Here is a 23413-nt window from a genome sequence, read left to right as displayed (position 1 = left end):
GTGGAGTTCCCTAACCACAGATATATGTTTTTTACAGCTGCCTTGCTTGATCCCCGGACCCCATCTTATCTAGAAAATGTTTTATTGCGCACAATCAGTGATTGCAACAGGCACAATTGTTGATCCCTTCCATTAGCTCTTATTAAACAGCATTAAAATATCTTTTTAAGTGCTAAGTAAAAGCAGGTGATTCTAAATGCAGCCAAGCTGAAGTAAACAAAAATACAAATTGTTCCATTAGATATTCGTGGATCATTTAAAAATTTGCCGGCTTGTTAAAACCCTATACAATCAGATTACCAATATATTATCTCTTAATAAAAACTCATTTGATTTATATTTCTCAGAATAATTCTCTTTATTAGTTCCATTTCTTTCCGTGTTTTGTATTTTCTTTTTAATTTTACTTAGTTTTAAGTTTATCAGTTTTAGCGTTTTCTCATTTATCAGATATACATATGTGTGTATATATAGTCTATATATATACTCATTTATACTTAAGATATATGTTTCTGTTATTTATACGACATTGCTGCATCATTCATTTAACTGTTATATCTCGTATATATATATATATTTTCCTTTCGATTTGCCTTAGATCTAAGCATTCATTATTATACCATTCGCGGAGAATCTGTCAAGTATTGTAATTGTTGCTTCGTCTGGTTGGGCTTTCACTTTCTTTTTGCAGAATTTAGCAGCTTAATTTATCGACTGATCAAAACCTTTTTGCTGTTTCATATGAATTGATTAACTGTGTTATTTTGTTTTCAAAATTATCATAATGAAATAAGCACACAAAAATGTATTATTTACTTGTTGAGTTAAGGTAGTTACTGAGTTTTACTTTTGAACACTTGCTGTGACTTTAGTTAGGTTAATAACTATTGCATGAAGAGCGAACGAGCCATTGCGAAACGAATCCCAGAGCCACTCGATCCATTCTTAGTTGGCCATTTTAAATCTTTCCCATTACGCCCACTCCATCTCGTTTCTAAACTACTTAGCACCTTGGCTTGGCTGGGGTTCCGAATGGATTTCGAAAAGTGACTAAGAACATACTTAAAAAGCATAAGTATTCCAAACGATATCTCAAATAATAAAACATGCAATCGCTTTAAAAATAATATTATCGCTTTTTATTGAACATTATCCAGTTAGCTATATAAATTTTGAAGTTAATATTGTTTTCTTTCTTCATTTTTATTCCAATTTTTTTTTGTGGTTGCTCTCGCTGTATCTTCTATTTTATTGTATTTGTTTATGCATTTGTTTAAGTTTAATTAAAATAGTTGTTGCTCTTATATATGCCCGGATCTGAGGCTCATGTATAGGTATTATGTATATATATCTATGTATATTTAGATTTTCTAGCTTTACCGTTGGTGTGTTAAATATATGTTCACTGTTTTCTCCACCCATCTGGCTGCAGATATTCTCCATCCGACGCATTTAATTACAATTACACATTAGTACAATATTTATATACGCATAAGGTTTTAGATATTGGATGCATTCATATTCAAGTTCATTAATCCCATTCATACGCTTAAATCAACTAATTTCGTTTCGTCTCTGCTCCGCCGTCAACAAAACACTTTACAAATCCAAAGTAATGGTCAAACAAAGATCAAATTCGGCTAGCAATTGCAAAAGATTTAACACAAATAGAGTTTGGCGGAAGGGTGATTTTTTTGGGGGTCGGGGACTTGGGATGGGGATTGGCATTGAAGTGATTGCGTGTTGTTTGATTAGCTTATAAGCGCAAAAGTGACTAAGAGGTGCACACAACAAAATAATAATTATTATGGTAATACAATAAAGAACTACTAGAATAAACGTTTGTTAATAATAATTAGATTTTATTACGCTTAGCTATAATTATTATTTGCCTTTTCACTTTACTCTTTCGTATTAAACATATAAACACAATTTCAACTAAAAGCACACTAAAGCATTGTAAATTATTGTAAATTGTAAATAAAAACTACAACTATGCAAAAATATTGAAATGGGTTTAAAATTAATTCGAACTGTATTTTATTTTCCTTCAACTTTCCTCCGTTTAAGGTTAGTAAATCAGTATTAAAACGCCTTTAAACTGTAGTAAACTTGTTCGTTATATCTTAAAATCCTTCATTTTGTGTGTTCGTGTATGTATACAATTTTACTAATTAATTTTATAGTTTTTAATGAATTAAATTATGATTTACGTATATGCAAAGAGTGTTGCCTTTATTACTGTGTGGGGTAAATTAAAAATAAAATGACATTTAGCTGTTCTTGTTGTTTAATTGCAGTTATTTACTTTCATATCCCTAATTTCTCCCGTTTTATCTCTGGCTCTGTACATTTAGGTTTCGTCTTTCATTAAAAATTATATTGAAGTTGGTTACTAGTTTTTTGCATTTTCCATCTCTGATTTTGTACAGTTCAAATGTTCTGACTAAGCACTCCCTATATGTGGTTGGACTTCACTATTGATGGATTGGCTTTCTCTACTCATGTCCAGAATCTCCTGTGCACAAGAAAGGTCTCGAAAGCTGGTTATAAACCAGCCTAAACTATGGACCTGCATTGACCCCGAGATTCCCCAGATCAACATGTAACCAGAAGTGTTACCGATGAGTAGGTAACACCCCTAGATAGAATCGATCTGCAATCTCTATCTTAGAGAATGGGAAGGCGATTGGTTAAAGGCGAGTTTGGTGTCGGCTTTTATTTTGCTCCTGCTGCGAAAACGATTCTTTTCAGTTCTATGTGCCAAAATTTGGGTATTCGATCTGTTTTGGTCGTGTGGGAATTTTAATTGTAGAATCAAAATTTATTGCAGTTAATCCTCTTTGTTATCGGTAAGTTTAGTTTTACTTACAATTTTTGCTTTGATTTTTTTTTCATTTTTGTATTTTTTTTCTTGTAGGGTTAACAACACAATTTATTTCTAGATTTAAATTTATTTGCATAGGTGTAATTGGTTTGATTAAAAATTTAAATTATGTACTACAGAATGAAGAAAGCAAAATTAAAAAGGGGTTTTGTTGTTTGTTGTGTACGCATGTGTGTTTTAATATAAACAAAGAAAAACTAAATAACGCTTAAAGCAATACAAATCTAAAGACGAACCATATATATTTATTGTATTTTTTGCATTTTTTTGTTTGCCATTTTTGCTGAATTTGCTTTGTTACCACTATATATATATAGATAGAATATGTGTATTTAGCTGGTTGTTTTTACCATTTTGTTTTCGCTTTAATGTGCATATACCCAAAGAAAAACTATATATGTAGATGCGTCACACGATTTACATATCCTACCATATATAGATGTATATATAGTTAATATTATGCATATATATATATATAATTCATCGAAAATCAGAAAATTAAAATCAATTCAATTTAATGTTATAGGGGAGACAGGAGGGGCAAAAGGTAAAACGAAGAAAAACGCCGCTTGCACTGCATTCGCCTGCTTTGATTCACTAATTAATTATAATTATATTTAGATTTCTATGTATAGGGAGTTGTTATGCTCCAAGTTGCTTTACACTAAACGCGCTGCTCCTTCTCGCTCTCTCTCACTCTCTCTAGCTATTCTCTCTCTCGCTCGTGTATAGCGTGGTCGTGGATTTTTAAATTTTTAGGAAACTTTTTTAAGGAGCTCTACACAACTGCGTTATTCTTGGTTTCTTTTCTTCAGGTTTTTTTTTTACATTTTTTTTGTGGTGAGGGCTTTGTTTTTTTACGCTTAGTTTTGCATATTTTTTCTTTGCTTTTTCTTTTTTTAATACATATACATAATTAATTAATATATATTTGTTTTTTGTTTTTTTTTCATTTAGTAGCTGATAATTAAGAATTGAGAAAGAGTTGGTTGCTTGGTTGCTTTTTGTATGTGAATTTGGGCTTGTTAAATTTCTCTTAAAATTTCCTTTCATACTTAGCATTTTGAATTCACTTAATTTTTTTCGTTTTTATACACTCCAACATATTACAAAAACAAATGACACACATCGTCTTACTTAAATTGTTGTTGCGTTGTATGTAACATGAAACAAGGGTTTGTTGTTCTTTGTTGTGTGCTTCTTGTCGTTGTAAATGTGGGGCGGTGTGTTTTTAGCTAAATACAAACAATTTGCAAATTGTATTTGGAATAACAAAATATTTCAACGTTAATCGATGAATGGTGTTTTTCTTCAAAACGGTTTTTTTTTCGGCCCAGCTCAGCAGGCGACCAAGGCAATCGGTTGTGCTGGTTGTTGTTGATGTTGCTGCGGTTGTTGTTTCCCGGCGGCGATGATTGTTGTTGCACTTGCTAACGCTGAGATGCGTCTGGTTCAAGATGTACAAAGGTGTTGTTATTAACTGCCAAACGCTGCTTGCTGTTGCATGTTGCATGTAGCTAGTTGCTCGTTGCTGCTGCAGGTTGCTGCTGGACGTTGCTAGCTTAACGTTGTTGTTGAGCATCGAAATTGTTGTTCCAGTTGTTGTTGCACTTTTGCGGGGTATTTGGTTATCGTTTCTCTGTACTATTGTTGCTTGCCTTTGCTGTTTACATTATAATTACATTACAATTACGATTTATATCGATTTTTATAGTATTACTCTCTGTGTGTTTTTGTGTTGCTGTCGTGTGTGGTGTGTGGCGTGTGTGTGTTAATGCTTTCTGCTGTTTTATATGGTTGTTGTTGATTTTTCTTGTTATAGCGCAGCGCAGCATATGTATATATATGTACTCTTATTATGTGTAGGTTGGTTATTATCATTCTACGGCTACTGTTACTGTTACTGGCACAATATCGAAATTCAAATCTTTTGAATCTTCTCGCCAACGACAACCGGATTGTTGCGTCGGATCTCCTGTGCGCCGTGCTCTCTGTAATCGAATGTGCAGTTATGTTTATCAGAATAACGATGCACGGCGCAGTACAGACCGCCGCAGCGACACTGGAAACCTGTAAGATACAAATATAGATTCAGTAAGCAGATAGTAAGACTTGAGGGCGGAAAAACTAACCGGTCAGTCCAACCTTCTTGCGGCACTCGCCACATCGATTCTTCTTCTTTTTGGCATCCTTATCGTCCTCCTTGTCCTTGTCATCCTCCTCGTTGGCGGAGGCGGCTTGTGTGGAAGTGTTTGGACCAGTCGCCGATGTGATGGCTTCGCTGTTGACTTTGGCAGCAGCGGCGGCTTCTTCGGTGATTTTCTGCGGAAACGGAAACAAGAACAAATAGAAATTTCAGTCACATGACAAAAATACACGACAGCATCAACAGATATGCCTAGCATTTTTCAAAAAAAAAAAAAAACCTTGCACAGCTACATAGTATGAAAAACAATATATAACTTATTAAATTATCAATAAAGATTTATACATTTTTCCCTTTTCTGCCTAGAAAAACCGTAGGGAAGGCACCTATTATTTAAACTACAACTATACATTCTCGTCCTCCTCCTCGAACTGCATTCAAAAAGCCTTGAAGATCTTTTCTTTGGTATATTATTTCCTTTTTTATTAGACCAAACAATTTCGACTGTTTCATCAAAATGTTCAAGTGTCCGCCGTGTGGTGTTGAGTGGTGGTGTCTTTTTGGCCGTGTTGCAGAGCATCAGCCTCAATGCTCAATGCAACTGCTGCCAAGAATTCCTATCGAATCGGCTGAGTGAGAATCTATTTTGTGAGGGCAACAAGAGTGCCGATGTGTGGTGTATGTTTACCCGCTTCTTGGCTGGTGCCCCGCCAGCAGCAGCAGATGCTCCCTCAGATGCACCCTCTGCCGACATTGCTCCGCCCACTGCATCGCCTCCATCGGGTGACACAGTCCGGCGACGCTTCTCACGCAGCCCCTGATGATCTGTTCCCTGAAGGTTCTCTTCCTTCTCGCTGGGATTTTTGGGCTGATCGCCGCCATCAGACTTTTCCATAGATTCGCCGCCCATGTTGTGGTTGTGCCTGACTTCTCCGCTGAATCCCCGTTGTTCCCGTCGCTAATTTCTTGCGTCCCGCTAAGTTAGCACTACTTTCCACTGAAAGGGAGCTGGATCCGAGTAGATTCTTTGTGCTGCTTCCACCAGACTTTCCGGTCGCCTTAGTCTTGGCCTTCCCGCTCCTGCCAACTGCAGTTACTGGTTCCTTAGCCTTTTCCTGGGCAGCTGCTGATCTCTTAGCCTTTCGGAGCAGCGCAGTTGCTAAAGCAGATTTACCCGTTGCTGGCGAAGATTTGCGCACAACGTTTAGTCGCAGAACGCGTGGCGGTGCTGGCGCTTTCAGAGATTCCACATCAACGATAATGCCGTGTTTGTAGATGTCCTCCTGGTTGCTTGTGGCTATGCCACTTGAGTTCAAGAGATCACTGGCCGTTCCACCCTCCCGACGCGATCGAATCCTTTTCAGCTTCTTGACCTTCTTCTTCAGCTGCAGCTCACCAATCCGGGCTGTCTTTTTGGTGCTGGTCACCGACGGATAGGTGTGGACATTGGCCGAGAATTTGACGCGACGTTTGATGCTGGGATCTGTGGCCTTGCCACCGCCCACTTTTCGGCTGGCCAGCGAACTCTTCTTGACGGCGGACGAGGGAAGGGTTAGGTTGCTGCTGATGGATTGCGAGACCGCTCCGACGACTGGGGCACCAGGCACCTTGGCAGCAAACTTAACGGCGGCTGAAGCGGCTGCGGCGGAGGCGGCTGCTGCTGCTGCTCCCGCCCTGCGGTATGGGCGTGGCGGCGGCGACGGAGCCGGATGTCCTGTACGGGCTGCTGTCGCTTGTGCTGCAGCATCGCATCAAAGTGGAGGAGAGATGTGTAGGTGGGAAACGAGGTTAGTGCGCCTGGGCGACGCCGGTAGACCCAGTAAGAGCATTCAGTACCCTTTGCCGTAGCAATCTGCAGTGAGAACCCATCCCTGTCCGTCCCATTGACCAGGCCAAGAGGAGGTCCGCCTGCAAGAGTCGTTAACGCCCCGGCTGCTGCCCGCTTCAGGCCAACGGATCGAGTTCGGCCGGCAAGTGGAGTGCTTCTGGGAGCCACACGACCCGTTTTCTTTTGCGGCGCGGCACCAAGGGTAACGACCATCTCGACAATTTGGAAAACAATTAAATTTTGAAATGAGAGCCAAAATTACGGAAAATTTTGAATCCGATCAGAATGGATTGCCCAACTGTAACCGAATGAAAATGACAGCTGAGTGACACTAAACTGAAACGAGTAGTTGTGGGTTTCTGGGATCCAATGGCTTACAGATTTTCATTGCATATAGGTAACATTAATTTATATTTTACTTTAAAAATGATCCAATACTAAGTTGTTTCGGTCTTTCTAAACAATCCAAGGAACCCTTTTCCAACTATTCTCTTTTCAGCTTAGTACCGCTCAAGACCTTGTAGAACTGGAAGGGCTCCTCCTTTGGGTGGTCTCTGGGGGACAGGGTCTTACACTTTACCTTATTTACCAAGAGGTCTTACAGCGGCAGACAATTCAGGTTACTACACACTAGTCAACACCGTCACAAATAACACAGAGATCACTAAACTACTACGAAATTGCAAACTAACTTCTTGCTTTCCCCAAATTTTTTTGCACACACAACTGATTGTATCAACAATTTCACTTAAGATTACACTGAATTTATGTCCGAAAGTCAAAAGAATTTGTCACTGACTGAACAAAAACGTTCCCTAAAGTGGGCAGGAAATGCCAAGCCTATGTGGTTTTCCAGCAAATCCAAGCAGTCGAGTTAACCAATTTATTACATATAATGGGATACTATTAAATTTTCAGAAATCCATAATCTGCACAATGCTAATAAAAGCTTAAGAGTGGTGCATGGAAATATCATCATTTGAAACAGTATCCTAAACATGTAATACAACATGTAAACCTAAACCAATACATCTAAACATACGTGCTATCGGGTGTTTTTACTTTTAGGAAAGTCGATCGATCACTTATTATAAATACTCATAGTACAACTGTTTAACAAAGATACAGTTGAATCGATTTCTCAAGTCAATTACATTTAAATCCAAGTATACATATGCAAAAAAAAACTTGGATTCTTTAGAATTCAGTCGAGATTCCTTGAAAGTGAAAAACGTAACCACTCCTAGCATCCATCTCCGTAAGTCTGCTCACCTCTTTGACATCGTTGTGTGGCTGTTGTAAACTGGTGACTGTGGGCTGTGCGGTGTTGGTGATTGCGATGGCCGGACTGAATGTGGGGCTAGGTTGTGGGCTTGGAACGGAGACAGGTGTGCTGCTCACAGGTGGCTGTTGCTTTTTTCTAAGCGAGTCCTGTGGGAAAGAGATGTAAAGGATTAGAATCTAAGTTCATTTTCTGGAATATATCAAAGAGAACCTACCTTATAGCATACGGAGCAGAGACCATCTGTGGCTGGATTACCATAGAAGCCGCAACCGGAGCGGCACATGGGTTGCATTGGGTTGGATTCACGTTCCATGGCTGGCTAGAGCGCCTTTGTGTGTGTGTGCGGTCGGTTTCTTTGTTTGATTTGCTTGATTTGCCCAGCTGCTTTTTACTTTCGCCCAGCGAAGTTTCGTCTGCTTCCTGCTGCGGCAGCGGCTCCTTTCCTTCCTGCTCTCAGTCGTGGAAGCGTGCAATTTCAAATTGGCAACGTGCAACTAGCAACTAGCAACTTGCAACTCGCAACTGACAAACTTACAACTTGCGACTCGCAACTGGCAACTGTTGATCCGCAGTTTGTTTTTGCGGTGCTTGTTTTAACTGTTGTTTAATCAGTTCGTCCAATTATTAGGCTGCGCTTGTGTTTACTTCGTGACTGCCGCAAATAATTCGGAGTACTACGAGCTGTAAAACGAAGAAAGATAGGGCAAGTTAGTAAATTTGTCTTGTGTAAAAATCGATTAGATATCGTATAGATCTGTGAGATTTGTAATTTTTCAATGTTCAGAAATCCATAATCTGCACGACGCTTTTGAAAGCTTCAGAGTGGTGCATGGAAATATCATCATATTAAAAAATATGTTTAAGATACATTTTCCTTATTTTATTTAATTTACTTGCAATTTCATAGAAATTACAAAAGCAATTAAGTCAGATTATGTAGTTTAATATTGATTATCTGCAGCTATGTTGCGCCAAATTGCATTGCAACACGTTCAATAAGCAAGCCCACAATCACATGTACAATATATGCTGTGGTGTGGATGCATAAAAAATGTTGCTACAACAGCAATAACACCATGATAAATAAAAACTATGTTGTTTTTTATTTATTCGCCTGCTCTCTTCAAGGCTGTCAAGCATATCGCACACAGATACATATATGTATGTAGATACTATACATCTGCGAGAGAGGGAACAAAGTCGGGCCTAAACCAGTTTTTAACCAACAGGCTCAGAACGAGCCGTAGTAAGAGGTAGTAAACTAAACGAGTTTGGTTTTATGTTTAATGAATATAAAACAGTCACACCTAACGGTTCCAAATGCTGCCATATATATTCCCCCGAGTATCCAATTGTTTGTGTCGATCGATTAAACAGAAAATACCTGGCGAGTATCGATTTATCGCGATCAGTTTACTTTCTCAAAGTCGAAAAGTCGACGTGCCGAGCTGCACATCCATCACAAACGGAGTCAGAGAGAGTTATGGTCGAAATTCGAGACGTACACTGAACAACAGGTCTTTTAACAATAAAGTTAAACATACGCACTTTAAAGGTGCTAAAACTCTACAATATGTTGTGAAATTCCAACAGAGTATATTATAAAAACTGGTTTTAAAAGATCTTAATGAAATGAAATTGGAAACCATTTCAAAAGATTTAAAAATACATTTTTTAAGATTTATTAATGCTGGAATTATAAAATTCTCAAAAAGTTCTTAAAATTGTAGTTCAACAATTCGATATTCAATATTTGGTTACAGTCTTACCGAAACATCAAATACCCCTTAAAAATTCTATCCTCATTATAACTACTAATTTAGTTCCCTAATTTTCCCAGTGTAAAAGCAAAGCCAAAACGTAATGGTAAAAGCCATCAACCAATAACAACAAGAGAGGTGGAGATTGAACCATCAGTTACATTGGAACGAAAGAGAGACAGAGAGAGGGAAAGGTAAAGGGCGGTGGTGAGGGGAGGGACAGGAGAATTGAGCACAGGCACAATAACATTTACTGTTATTTTCAATGCGACGTTGGAGCTTGGGGCGAGAATCAAAAATGGGCACACGAAGCTCTCAGTGCGTGAGAGTGTCTGTGTGTGTGTGCGAGTGAGCAATAAAGAGAGCAAAATTCTGTTATACAAAATTTGACCTTAGTGGTGAGAAAGCCAGCTTTGCTGCCATAAATTACAAACTAATAAATGGCTTAAATTACGGGGGGGTTCCCTCCACACAAAAAAGCAATTGCACAACTGTGGCCAACAACACCACCATTATATTTACCCAATACATGGACGGGTTTTTTAGAGATGTGCGCATGAAAAATAAAAAATAAAATGGCCATAGCAACTTTTACATTTACAACGTAGCATGGGGAGTTTTTTTTTCTTTTCGAGAGCGTAACATTTGCCGTGGTGAGTTTGGGTTTGGTGGAGCTGAGAGGGGCAAAAAGGTGACATATGTTTACATTGGCTTGCATTTACATAGGTTTTGTACATACAAACGTGTTGTTTTTGTGTTTGGTGGGCGCAGCCATAAATAATTTTTTGTTGCCTTTGCCTTTATTTTGACGCAAACTGTGCGATTGCGATTGTGTGAAAAAATTTATTTTGATTTATAGTTGCAGTGTAGAGTGCAAAGCAAACAAAGTGCAATGTTCAGATGTGAGTGTGTGTGTTTGTGTGTTGGCTTGATTTCCTGCTGTTGTCATTTAATTGCAAAGTCAAAACAGCTGTCTGCCTCGCATCCTCTCTCTCCCACACACTCACAGACACACATGCACTTATGAAGGAGGTGGACTAATCAAAATGTCAACAATAAAAGAAAAAATTCCCCACACAACAAATTGGCAGGCTCTCCTCTCTCTCTCTCGCATTTACACCGAAAAAAAAAGTTACTATTGTTTTTACATAACATAACAAATTTTAATTTAATTTATTTAAATTAAATATCAAATTTTTATTTTTTACTAAGCTTACTATTTTTTCCAACCTTTTGTTACTCGAAACTTCTACACACAAAAATGTAAAATATATATTTGCACCTCTTCTATGTTTCAGTGTTCGCTAGTATGTACGTACGTCAACAAGCACGCGCGGCTGCTGTGCCAAAGTTTTATTTTTGTTTTTTTTTTATTAGCAAGAATAAAAGCTGTGCATATGTATTGAGTTTATTTATTTTGTTTTGTGTGTCTTCCCTGCCCCTCTTCCCCACCACCCCTTTCCGCCTATCCAATTGACGACCTCTGCTATTTTTAAGCGAATTCGTTTTGTTATCTGACGGGCGTGTGTTTTTCTGTTTTTGTGTGTTAAAGTGTTGGCCATTAAAGCAAATAGGAAATCATATGATTCTTTCGGGCGAACTTTATGACGACATCACTCAAGCGCGTGACGTCATTGTTTGTTGCTCTCTCTCTCTCGACAGTGGAGAGAAAGAAAAATGCGCATTTACTCGAATTGCATAAGTAAAGTAGAAAAAAAAAACGAAGAAAATAAATGCAAGTGCTAAGTGCAAAACAATTAGCAAGAAAGCAAAAATTTGCTCGTGGCTGCCATTGCAAACAGGCATTATTATGCAAGTCTAGGGCGATAACAGAATAGAAATCAAGGGAGGCGAGAAGAAACGGGCTTTAAATGAAATTCCCCATTTTCCCCTTCCCCGGTATTATATGCACACTTATTGAGCAACAACTTATCTGGGTTGGTTCTATAAAAAAAAAAAAAAACGTCGTTATACTTTATTGGATTAAATTAAATGTAATACAGTTTAAATGAATGATATTAATTTGCATAGTTATTTCTGATGCAATTTCTGCAAGTGCATTGCTAGATTTATCCATTTATTTTGGGGCTTTGGTTTTTATTTTAACGAGGGTATCACTAAGTCGAATAACCCTCCCTTTCAGCCACTTACTGATATGAAAACTGTGATAAAAAACGGACGGCAGTCAACAAATTACACACACACACACATTCAGCCGCAGGTTAATGTGCTGTTGTTGACCTGCATTCAAATACTGAATTTTACAACAGGAAAGGCTCCAGAAACGGACATCATGATGGGCAGCATAAAAGGTAAAAAGAATAATATGACTCCAGGAACAACCACAACAAACGCAATCCGCTCTCTGACTCACATTTGCATATTAATGAGCGCGTAAAGCGGACCAGACAACAACCATAAAGATAAAGGAGCCACAACAACATTCAACAACAACAAACATGCTGATGAAATGCAACAAAGAGACAACATCACCCATTGAATTATTAAACTTTATTAAAATGTGCGCAAAAGGAGGCAGAGAAGAAAAGAAACATAAAAAAGAGAGAGAGAGAAAGACAGAGAGCCAAGTCAAGATGGCCGCTCGGCTCAATTTAGAAGCGAGTTGAGCTCAGGGGCTTAAGCTTAAGCTCAAAAAGCAAGTCGCAAGAATGCGCGGAGCTTCCGGTCAGGCAGCCGAACCCAAAGAGCCTTAACCCTCCAGTGATTCCAAAGAACTTAAACCCATTCAGTTGCGATTTCAATAATTTATACTTTTTATACCCGGTTTTGTACCATACCAGGCTTATGAACCTCTATTCTAGCCATTTTCTATTGGCAAACCAATATTTCAGAAGATCTTTAATGGATTTTACCAGCACTGTATTATGAACTGATGGAAATGGAAATGTTATTGTTATTATAAAATATTTCAGAAGAGCATTATATTATGAACTGATAGAAATGGAAATGTTATTGTTTTTAAATAATGCCAACAAAGTGGGAATAATATAGTTAAGGTATGTATCTAAGGAACAGCAATAACAACATAAAGAGTTCTTCTATAGAGGTTACATGCATTTGTATTTTTATTTCAATTTTCTGATAAGTTGATATATTTTGTGATCCTGAACCATTAATTTTCCTTAAGTTAAGATATTTTCCCTTGCTATTCCAAGATTCCACCCCAAGTATCCTACATTCGGAAGAGTTAAATAAAGATGTTCCTACCGATAAACCTTAAAATATTGCTAAAACAATCAATCAATGTTGTAGATACACACTGTAGATACTACGGGTATACACAAAGATAGAGCGTGCCAATGGAATTGATTTAAAATTAGAGTTGAAGGCGAAAAAATATAAAACTAACGGCACTGGGACTGGGGAAAGAAGATGCCAAGAAATACGAGGCTAAGAGGAGAACGTGAGCCGTTACCGCCCATCATTAATCAAAATAAATTACAATCTATGAACGGACGAGACGAGCGATATGACGACTACATTTAAGACTACAGAGAGCACAACAGCTCTCGCTTCTGACCAAAGAGTTTTATTTTTGCCATAATAAATGATCGCTTCAAGAGCCCATGTTTCCGGCGATTTTGTTGCGAAAATTATTAAATCTCCGAACACAACGCCCTCCAAAGTGTATGAAAAATAAATTCATGAAAAGGCCCGATCCCAGACATCGGGGCAGGACAGCTTAGGATTAAGGTGTATATACGTGTAGCATGTTCGGCAAACAAAGCCACAACTTAAAAAAAACAAAAATGAAACGCTGGGAAACACACCTGTTCAAAATTACACAGCTCAGGGGATAACAAAATGTTGCCACAGCTCAATGTTGTGTGATAGGTCAAAAAACTCAACATGCACATGCCTGGGAAGTGAGTACAAGTTCAAAAACTGAGGGTTGCTGGAAGCATTTGATTTGTATGTTCAAAAACGGGCAAAGACAGTGGGAAAGGGGATGAGAAATTAGAGGGTTAAAACTAGGACTGAGACCGACACAGTCCATCTCTTGAATCTGGAACCCACAATAAAAATCTAAAATGACCTCAGGGACTAAAAAAAAAATTTTTTTAAATTTAAATTTCAGAACAAAGTTTTTTTTTTTATTACCATGCCAGATTTTTCCCAATAGCATTGCTTTAATGACCATAGTAAGAACTTAACTCATAATGTTTTCAAATGTATTGTGACTTATCCTCTTATATGCCACAAGGTCCCTTTCAAGGAGATTTCACTGTAGACTGATCTCCTGCGTAGCAGGATACAAACAATCAACAGACGACAGGCTGCCCTGCGGACTTGAACTGATTTCACCTTGAACCCGGGCTCTTTTGGACCCAGACAAAGGAGAAAAGGAGAGGACCGGAGAACGAACCACAGAAGTCAACAACAATGGCGTCCATTAAGCAGGCTGGGTAGGAGAAAACACACAAATATACACAAGAAACGAGGCAAATGGCAGCAATAAACAGATTGTCACATTTTAAGTGCAGACCGGCGGTAATCGTTATCGAAAAGGCTGCAAGTATTTACCTATCGACCTGCATTCTACTTCATCCTAAAAAAAATCAAGAAAAAGTAAAACGACTGTCGGACAAGAGCAAAATGATTATGGGATTCTGGGTTTTGTGATTGACGAACGGGAAGGCAAATAAAAGTTGCAGTGCATTACTCATTGATCAATTGATTGATGTTTTTCAATAGCATTTTCCAGGTTATTTTAAGTGCACGTTTTACGTTCAAATAGCAAATACGTGACGGAATATTTTCAGTTTTCTCAGAAACAAACATGTGTTTTCCCATAAAGGTCTTACGATCTAAACGATTTCGTATACACATAAAGGTTGTTGTGGCTTTAACTTTATTTTGTCTTTCATTTGACGACATTTTTAAGTGCTTGAATATCGTAAAACCATGGGCTAACACTAGTTATTTATTAAGAATAGCTAATATTAATTACTTTACTTTTAGGAAAACAACTTTCATATTAATTTGACTTCCAGATTATATTTTACCACTGGTTTTCTCTAGTAACTGACCTTCGTCAGACATCGATCCATCTTTTATTGCCTTCTGAAGAGGGTAGACATTGATTGAAGTGATTTTTACTCGAACTCGTGTAATTAATTAACATGAGTACCCACTGTTACATACACAACAGAATTGCATTTAACCAGAACGAACCCGTTCAGTTAGTACTCAATGCCTACTACTACTGACCACACATATATTTAAAAAATTCATTTATAAGAATTTACGAGCGCCAATAATTCACTTGAGCCATTTTTTTATGAATTATGTCCAAGTAAGTGAGTGTGTGCAGCAGCAGCCAAAGGCCATAAAATAAAAAAATAAAAGGAGCAGGCGTTGGCCGGAAAGGAAAGAGAATGGATGGGGGAAGAGATAAAAGGCGGAGAAGGGAAGAAGGAAGGGGCCCACTCTCGTAGAAGTGTGCAAAACCCCGCTCTTTGTGCAGCGAAAGTCACCACAACTTTTGCTCTCTTTCCTGCTGCTCCTGCTATTCCTCCTCCTTCATTCACCTTCCTTCTTCGCTGCCTGCTACAGGTCAACACAAAAGCAACAAATAAAGGGAAGAGAAAAGGAAAACAAATGGCAAGGTGTGCAGTTGCAATGCCCGACGACTGCACAGAAAAAAATCACTAGCAGTATAGATTGTTTGGGTTCAAACCCCACCTCTGTTAATATTTAAAAAAAAATAATTTTTTTAATTTTTTCTAGTATCTTGGCCAAAATAATGTGTAAAATTAAAATATTGATCATCATATCTACAACCTATTTCTTTCTGTGTGCCCCCTAGTAATCCCTAAATTTTTATAAAGTACTTTTTTTCAGTTGCCTTTTTACACACATGGAAGATTAATGAAAATCGCATGGGAAAATGAAATATGAAACGCTTCAGAAGAGCGACGTCCACAAGAGTAGCCTGAAGATTGCGTTCCCTGGAATAGGGGAGTGTCAGAGAGAGGAGGAGTACAGCAGTAGAGGAGTAGAAAAGGAAGGAGAGTTGACAAACCCAAGAGGCCGACCAAAGCAACCACCGCGATGATGATCATATGGGGCAACGTCAACGCTGCAGGGGAGCCAGAAGAAACCGAGAAGAGGGAGAAGAAAGAGGAGAAGATGGTATCACAGCCAAGTACTGGATGTTATCCAATGTGTGAAGCGAAACTAATTGGCAAATTGATATTGCGGCAATAATATCAGAGGAATTTCAGTGGTTTTTTAGGTTAAGGTTAGGGTTAGGTGGAAAACCATTTTGTGTTTAGTATTATTAAAATGTATGGAAAATGGAATATATAAACTTATCTAGGTTTCCTTATAATGGACAAAAATTCTATTACCCATCCAAAATAAGAAAAACAAGAATGGAAGTTAAATTCGGCAAGCCGAAGTTAGTATACCCTTGCAGTTATAATTATTAAATTTATTTCAAAATTTTTAAAAATACAAAAAATTATATTCCCAACAGTATAAGATAATATGTCAAAAAACATCGAAACTATATTTTTTTTTTCATATTATTTTCCCACCAATTTTCCGATCGATCCTATGGCAGCTATATGGTATAGTCGTCCGATTTTGATAAAATTTAATTCGAAATTCAGAAGTAATTAAGAAATATTATTTCCAATCATAGGAGGTTATATGTTAGATATATATATTTAAAAAAAAATGTTTTTTCCGATTATTCCTATGGGAGCTATAAGATATAATTGTCCGATCCGGCTGGTTCCGACTTATATACTACCTGCAAGAGAAAGGAGAAAGAAAGTTTCAGCCCGATAGTTTTAAAACTGAGAGACTAGTTTGCGTAAACAGACGGACAGACGGACATGGCTAGATCGACTCGTCTAGTGATGCTGATCAAGAAATCATAATCCCCTTTCCAAGGGTATAAAAATACAAAGGACGTATTTGATCTTTCCCTAAAACCAAAATATATTGTCCCACATTATAGAAAATGAGAAATGCGGGCGAAAACTCAGGAGTAAACTACCGCGGATGTTGCTCAACAGTGAGCAGTGAGAATAAATGACGAAACAAATAAGTAAATTAGTTAACAAAACCTGAACTCCCCGAGCGTTGTTCACTGTACCCCGACAACAGAGTCGCGGCTTTATGGGCTAATCAAATCACTGAAGCCAGACAGCACTGTGAGCCCCAGCGGAATGGATTGGAATGAAATGGAATGGAGTTCGTAGCTCCGGTGTTATGGCCGCGATTTAACAATCCGCACACACATCGCCGAAAAGAAACCAGTTTTATAGAATTCACAAAAAGTAAGTGCACAAAGGAGCAAAACAAACAAAACACAGAAAAAAAGGTAAGATATATATTTCCAAGACAAAGAAGAGGTCTCCTCTCTTTCTCACTCAATGTCTTATTTTTATTAAATAAAAAAAAGCAATCTGGCTTTGGCTTCATGTGTAGAAAACCGAAGGCCGTTCAAAGACTCTTTATATCTTCGCTGAGCTTTGAAAATCAACTCTCGAGTGTAGTCGTCTGTGGTCATTTGAATGACTGACAGACGGACAGACTGACTGACTGACTGACGGAAAATGCGAAAACGAAAACAATGACAGATGCGGAAGCCTTGAGTCATGGGATGGAGATGGATTTAAGCCAGATAAAAATACAGTAGATCTTCGCTAACTGGAACTTTGCTTAGGCCATTTAAATCGGGAAACATCAAGCTCAAGTGGGAATCTAAAAAAAATATATATCTACTTATATTTAACTTGATATTATTATTTTTTGGTTATGTCAGGAACATAAACGTATCTGGTTATATAGAGTTCAAGTGGCAATATAAAAAATTATGGAAGTTCATTATACATTTTTTGTAAATGATTAGAAGCCGTATATATATCTTAAAAGCTGGTTATAAGGAGTTCAAGTTTCAATATCAAAATAATTAAAGAAGTTTAATATGCTTTTTTTTATATGATTAGAAACTGCTAACAACCATTATATTGAAATCAAAAATTGAGGTGTGCTCATGATCGACATCATACATAAACCCTCTTATTATCTTAATTCCAGTTTTTTCCCTTTGTTTGCTTTTATAGAGAAGTGCGACTGTAATACGAGAAATATATACTTTTGCAACTGCCATTTTGTGCTATTGAACTTTGCCGTTGGCGCTTGAACTTTGTCAGGGGAACCGAGAGTAATATTCGCAACAAGATGGGAGATGAGATGATATGAAGGCTGAGTCAGAGCCAAGATGAGATGATGATGATGACTTGATTTTGGTTTTAGTGCGGTTCTGGTTTTTGGGCGGTGGCGCGTTTTCATTGAACCCAAGACCAATAGCATGTGCATCGTTGATTTTATTGATTTATGCATTACAAATTCGCTTCTTTTCTTCTCATTTTCCTCTTCTGGTAAATATAAGAAGGCATTGAACCGGGTACCCAAGACAAAGAACCCATCCAGCGAACAGGGCGAGGCAACGCCATCTGAAAATCTGTAGCAAGGAAGCGCACAACAAAAGAAAAGGCTGGGCCAAAAGTTTCGCTTTTCATTTTGTCTGGCTAACGGTTTTCTTTCTTTTTTTTTTGGTACGAGTGGGAGTGAGTTTAACGGTCGCCATGGTTGCCAGATGTGGTGAATATGCGCGCCACAGGCAAAGGGAAAATAAAGGAAAATTGATGGGAAAAACCTCGAGGAAAATAAAGGAAAATCCAGCAACGATTTAAATTTGCTGCCTTCGTCGTCGAGGAGCTTTTCTCTCTCCAATTTTCCGAACACACAACTTTAATTTGTGGGCGGTGTGTGGGGGGGAGGGCTGTTGGCCCAATCGAGCGCCTAAATCGATTCCCACAAACAAAAATAAAGAAAAACCTGTACAACAAATTGGAGAAAATTGAAAATAAAGGAAAACAAACTAGCGAGAAATAGATAACAATACTGAAGGAGGGGGGAGGTAAAAGAAAGGTTAGACGACGACGACACGATGCAATGGGAAAATCGATGTTGGAAAGAAGGAAAATTTTTAGCTCTTGACCACAAGGTGAGCCAGTTGTTGTAGGTTTGTTGGCTTTTATCTCTTCGCTTTGTGGTTCGATTTTATGTATTGTATTATTTCTTGTTTATTCGTTTTTGTGGTTTCCTCACAAGTCCCATATAGTCAGGAAATTAAAATTGCATTAAAGTCAAACAGTTGGTAGTACAATCAAGGCCCAATTTCGCTGACAAGGACTTGTGTTCAAGGAAAAAAAATAAAATACAGACAATTTATTACTTGACCTAAATATACTGGGTGCTCTATTTGTTTTTCAGCTATTTCCGTTTTGCTTTCCTCCCAGACAATAAACAAAAAATATATACAAATTTATTTATGTATACCAAATCTCTTTCACATTAGATAAGGAAAATTCTGGGAATAAAGTACGCATGAAGAATTTGATTGATGAAGAAAAGCAATTTATGCGTAGACCAAATTAATTTACATTGAAATCTATGCCCGCATTTTATCGCGTTTGTTGGACCCCCAAAAAAAAACACCGATATATGTGCATACTTAATGTATCCCATTTTCAATGGGATTGAATCAAGATCGGAATCAAAACAGTACAGTCTGTCCTTAGCACAAAACACAGCTGCGTTCAAAATAATAGTAGTGCTTTTTGGATACAAAAAATTTAAATAAATTCAATAAGAAAGCTTACATAACTTTTTTTTATTTTTTACTTTTAAGTATAAGTATATGATTAAAAAATGAATTTTTGTATAGTAGTATTTTGAACATATCTGTATTTCTGAAAGGAGAGTCAACAAAAAAAATTGCATAACTTAAAACGAGAAGACTACAAGAGAGAAAACAACGACAGCCGACAAAAAGAAGATCAAGTATAGGGGATTAGAGTTCTAAAAATAGCGCTCTGCACAAAAACATTTTGAAAACGGCAACAAAAGATAATGAAAAGGCCCGAAATGTACGACCCGATCCGATGCTTGCGATCGTCTGGCCGATCGTATAGCCATATGGTATATGGTATATGGTGGGTGGATGGCAGGCATCGTTTTTTTTGTGTTTTTTTTTCAGGGGGAGTGGTGAAACGGGTGTACGGCATCCATTTACACGCGACCTATAAACAAAAACCAAACCAAAATGAGGCCGCGGCCATTCACGCGTCCGACGACTCGTTCGCTTATCAATTTTTACTTGTTTATGTATATAAAAAGCATTTAACCACAACAGAAAAAAATACAACCAAAAAGTAGAGGAAGAATAAATCGATGGGGAAAATAAAAGGCGTAACACTTTGTATATATAAGATATGGCAATTTGTTTGTTTTTATGTATATTAACTCATTTTGATTTCCACCCGTCATCAAAACAATTTTTTTTTCGAACGACCGAAACTTGTTTGAACGCCTACTTTTGTGTGTGTGTTTTCGCTAGAAATTAAATTCTTATAATTTTAGATATTAGCGACAACGACACGTGTCGTTGTTGTTGAACCACTTGCCATGAATCTAAAGCCATTTTTGCCAACAACAGGATTAGTCACTCGGGATCGGGAAAGTTCTCAAACATTCGTGACAAACAATATCGTTCCATGAATCACAAGGGTGATAAAGCAAATACATTTTCAATCTATGAACTTTGATCAAAAAATAATCAATGTTGATTATACAAGATTGAGAGAACAATTTTTTTGAGTGTGCCAATTTAAGAGAAATCCACCTTGATCTCAGGTCAGCTAAAATTTATTCAACTGTTTCCTACTCCATATAATCGACTATATTTGTCTTGCTTTCTGATTCACTCGAAAACATGTTTGTTTACCAAGCCAATCACAAATAATTAGCGCTTGATTCGTTTCCTATCTTTTCTGACTGTTATCTCGACACAAAATTCGACTGAAAATGGCGAAATAGGGCGCAGACATTTCAAGAAAGTCGTCATTTCACTTAATTCAGGCACTAAAAGTGCTTGATAGTGGGGCAATCAAAATGTGCATACGGCAGGAAAACGTGCCCTAGGAAATAAAAAAAATATATATAGGGTTTTACATAAAGCCCCAGCCCAGACGACACGTGTGGGATGCAATGATAAAAAAAAATCAACATTAAAAAATACAGCAAACACACAAGTAAATATGTACTTTTTTATAATTGTTACAAGGTGAGCTGGAGTTTGCAAAGAAAAACAGCAAATGGCAAATGAGTCACCAAGAAAAACGGAGAAACAAACAGAAAAGCAATGACAAAGTCAGCTGGGCCAGGGTTACCATCACAGCCAAAACAAAAAGAAAAACCCCTATGCATTCGCTGATAAGAAAACCTAATCCCTAATCCGTAGATAATTCAAATTCGCCATAGACTATACACATATTCATACGGGTCTATGAGTCATACGAAAGAGTGAGCGAGCAAAAATTCCAGTCACGCACTGCAAGCAAAAAAGAAATAATATAAAAACTGTGGAGTGTGTGCAGATAAAGATGTTTCTCTTTAGACAGTGCGATAATGCGGAAAATGTTATTTAAATTTGAAGATAGCCGAAGGGTACATTAAAGTATATATTTTTCTGTGCGTGCTTGTACTTGAGCTATCAGTCATTTATTTTCCACTTATCAGCTGAGACGTCCTTCACTTCAAAGTCTACATTTTGTGGTTGGGTTTTTGGTTTTTGGCAAGTCGTAATATTTTGTTGGCAAAGAAACCAAGAAAAAAAAGTTGGACAGCTGCAAATGAGATGAAAAACAAAAGATCAAGAGATTTTATTCGTTATTTTTCCAATTTAATTCCTTTCTTTCCTTTTTAACTAACATTAGTGTACGGCATTTTAAATTGAAATTTAAAAACCTATTATCATTTTCCCTATTTGCTGTCTCAAAATTGAAAATAAAATCTGTACCTAACTGTTTTCCCCATTTCCTTCTATCTTATTTAAACCATTTCTTCTAACTGCTATTTATTTATTATTCCTCTTTTACGAATTTCGCGACATGGCAACGCTTGTCGCACACACACAAACACACGCACATGTGACGTAGGCACGACCGTGTGTATTGGTGCCTGTGGTGAAGAGAGAGAGAGCGTGGGGAATCGACCAGTGGTGAATTAAGCAACTTAGGCGAGCGAAGAGGAAAATGAAATAATTTATAATTTTCTTCGTTTTACGTTTTTTCTCGTTCGAATTCACTTACTTTTTCCAAATTCGTTTCGGGTGGAAATTACACAGGCTTGAAACAAAAACTTAGAGCTTTGTTCGGATCACAGTTGTTGGAAATTTGTGTGTGTGTGTATGTTATGTTGGTCTCGCAGAAATTCAATTGGTTGCTAGTAATAATTATTTAAATTTTTTCTTTTACAGAGAATTGCACAGGGATCGTTGCAGAAGGAGGAGGGCAAATAATATATCACAAAATGGTGCACGACGCAGTTGTTTTTCCTCGTTTTCCTTCGTTATTTGTGGCGCTTTACGGTTTTTCGCTGCGATATTACAGGATTTCTTTTTTTATGTTTCAAGATTTTTTTTCTTTTTCTTGGGCACAACGCACACGACGACGCTGCTGAGCTGCGTCCTGCGGTTTTTCTCAGCTGCGAGAGGAAAACTCTGCCAGTTTTCCTTGTGCTTTTTCAATTCGTTTACTGATTTTCTTTAATCGCGGGACGCACAAGCACGACCGAGAGAGAGGGAGGGGAGCGCGGGGAGTGTGATTATCTTATTATTTAGTTGGGTAGCAAGTCGCTGGTGAGCTGACGATGACAGTTGTGGGTAATTGAAGCCAAAAACCAACGTGGATCTGATCCTCCAAACGCGAAGTGAAGTCTCCAAGCACTCGAACTGAAATGAGCGGACGTCGCAGCGCTGGCAGCCCGCGAGTGGTGAGTTAACAGCGCGCTGTTGGTGGGAATCTAGCGGTGGCAGCGTAGCGTGAGTCGGCGAGTTGAACTTTGTCGCTTGGAAAGTAATATGAGTTAGGGACTCAATATGGGAAAGTTAATTGTTAATTAATTATTTTCTTTGTATAAATACACTTTTTCTTTAGTTTTAGATTAGGTCTAGGGCCATTTTGTTTATAAAAGAAAAATAGGTTAGGAACAACAAAAGGTCATGATTCAAGATGATTAGCTTTAAGTGACAAATTAAAAACAATATGTTTTTAGATAACTAAGTGTTTTATAATATTCTATTCCATATTAACTTAAATTATACATAAAGTTCAAAGAAATGCTTTACTAATGGTCAACGCCCATCAATTTAGATTTGTAAGTATCAAGGAAAGAAGCAAAAAATGAATACAATATTTTCATATCTCCCTACCTATTATATCTCTATCGTGACACGACCAAAACCCAGCTCACGCGGCCATCCCCAATCGACACGAGCGCTGTTAACGCAGAGAGAGAGCCGACCAGCAGTTGGCTGGTGTGGTGGATGAGAGGTGGGAGGGGAAGAGGATGACAGGCTAAAAAGAAATCGCCAGTCCACGGAGAGATGCCAAGTAGGAAA

At 37.8% G+C, this 23413-nt stretch overlaps 2 protein-coding genes and 2 non-coding genes across 7 annotated transcripts; all 4 read right to left on the bottom strand.

Annotated features, from left to right (window-relative positions):
• Positions 1-1116: 1116 nt before the first annotated feature.
• On the bottom strand, positions 1117-22748 carry LOC119563243 (AN1-type zinc finger protein 6). Of its 3 annotated transcripts, XM_037876550.1 has the most exons (5): positions 22104-22748; positions 8361-8827; positions 8134-8292; positions 5020-5209; positions 1117-4957 (listed from the first exon to the last, which is right to left on the bottom strand). In XM_037876550.1, exons 2-5 carry the CDS (start codon positions 8457-8459, stop codon positions 4809-4811), a joined length of 597 nt encoding a protein of 198 aa, XP_037732478.1. In that variant the 5' UTR covers positions 8460-8827; positions 22104-22748; the 3' UTR covers positions 1117-4808. The 3 variants fall into 3 exon arrangements, with proteins under 3 accessions (XP_037732478.1, XP_037732479.1, XP_037732480.1); XM_037876551.1 differs by lacking the exons at positions 8134-8292; positions 8361-8827; positions 22104-22748 and adding an exon at positions 5722-5977; XM_037876552.1 differs by lacking the exons at positions 8134-8292; positions 8361-8827; positions 22104-22748 and adding an exon at positions 5444-5485.
• On the bottom strand, positions 5896-8117 carry LOC119563239. 2 transcript variants are annotated; one of them, XM_037876545.1, is made up of 3 exons: positions 7442-7665; positions 6870-7159; positions 5896-6771 (listed from the first exon to the last, which is right to left on the bottom strand). In XM_037876545.1, exons 2-3 carry the CDS (start codon positions 7072-7074, stop codon positions 5915-5917), a joined length of 1062 nt encoding a protein of 353 aa, XP_037732473.1. In that variant the 5' UTR covers positions 7075-7159; positions 7442-7665; the 3' UTR covers positions 5896-5914. The 2 variants fall into 2 exon arrangements, 1 of the variants encoding a protein (XP_037732473.1); XR_005222120.1 differs by lacking the exon at positions 6870-7159 and having other exon boundaries at positions 6635-6771; positions 7442-8117.
• LOC119545860 lies at positions 7771-7848 on the bottom strand. Its single transcript, XR_005219139.1, has one exon. It is a non-coding gene; the product is annotated as a small nucleolar RNA Me18S-Gm1358 (small nucleolar RNA).
• Positions 8921-8999, bottom strand: LOC119545861. Its single transcript, XR_005219140.1, has one exon. It is a non-coding gene; the product is annotated as a small nucleolar RNA Me18S-Gm1358 (small nucleolar RNA).
• Positions 22749-23413: the final 665 nt, after the last annotated feature.

The sequence above is a fragment of the Drosophila subpulchrella genome, chromosome 3R (genome assembly GCF_014743375.2).
Source record: "Drosophila subpulchrella strain 33 F10 #4 breed RU33 chromosome 3R, RU_Dsub_v1.1 Primary Assembly, whole genome shotgun sequence".
NCBI lineage: Eukaryota > Metazoa > Arthropoda > Insecta > Diptera > Drosophilidae > Drosophila > Drosophila subpulchrella.
This window is presented reverse-complemented; position numbering and strand designations above follow the sequence as displayed.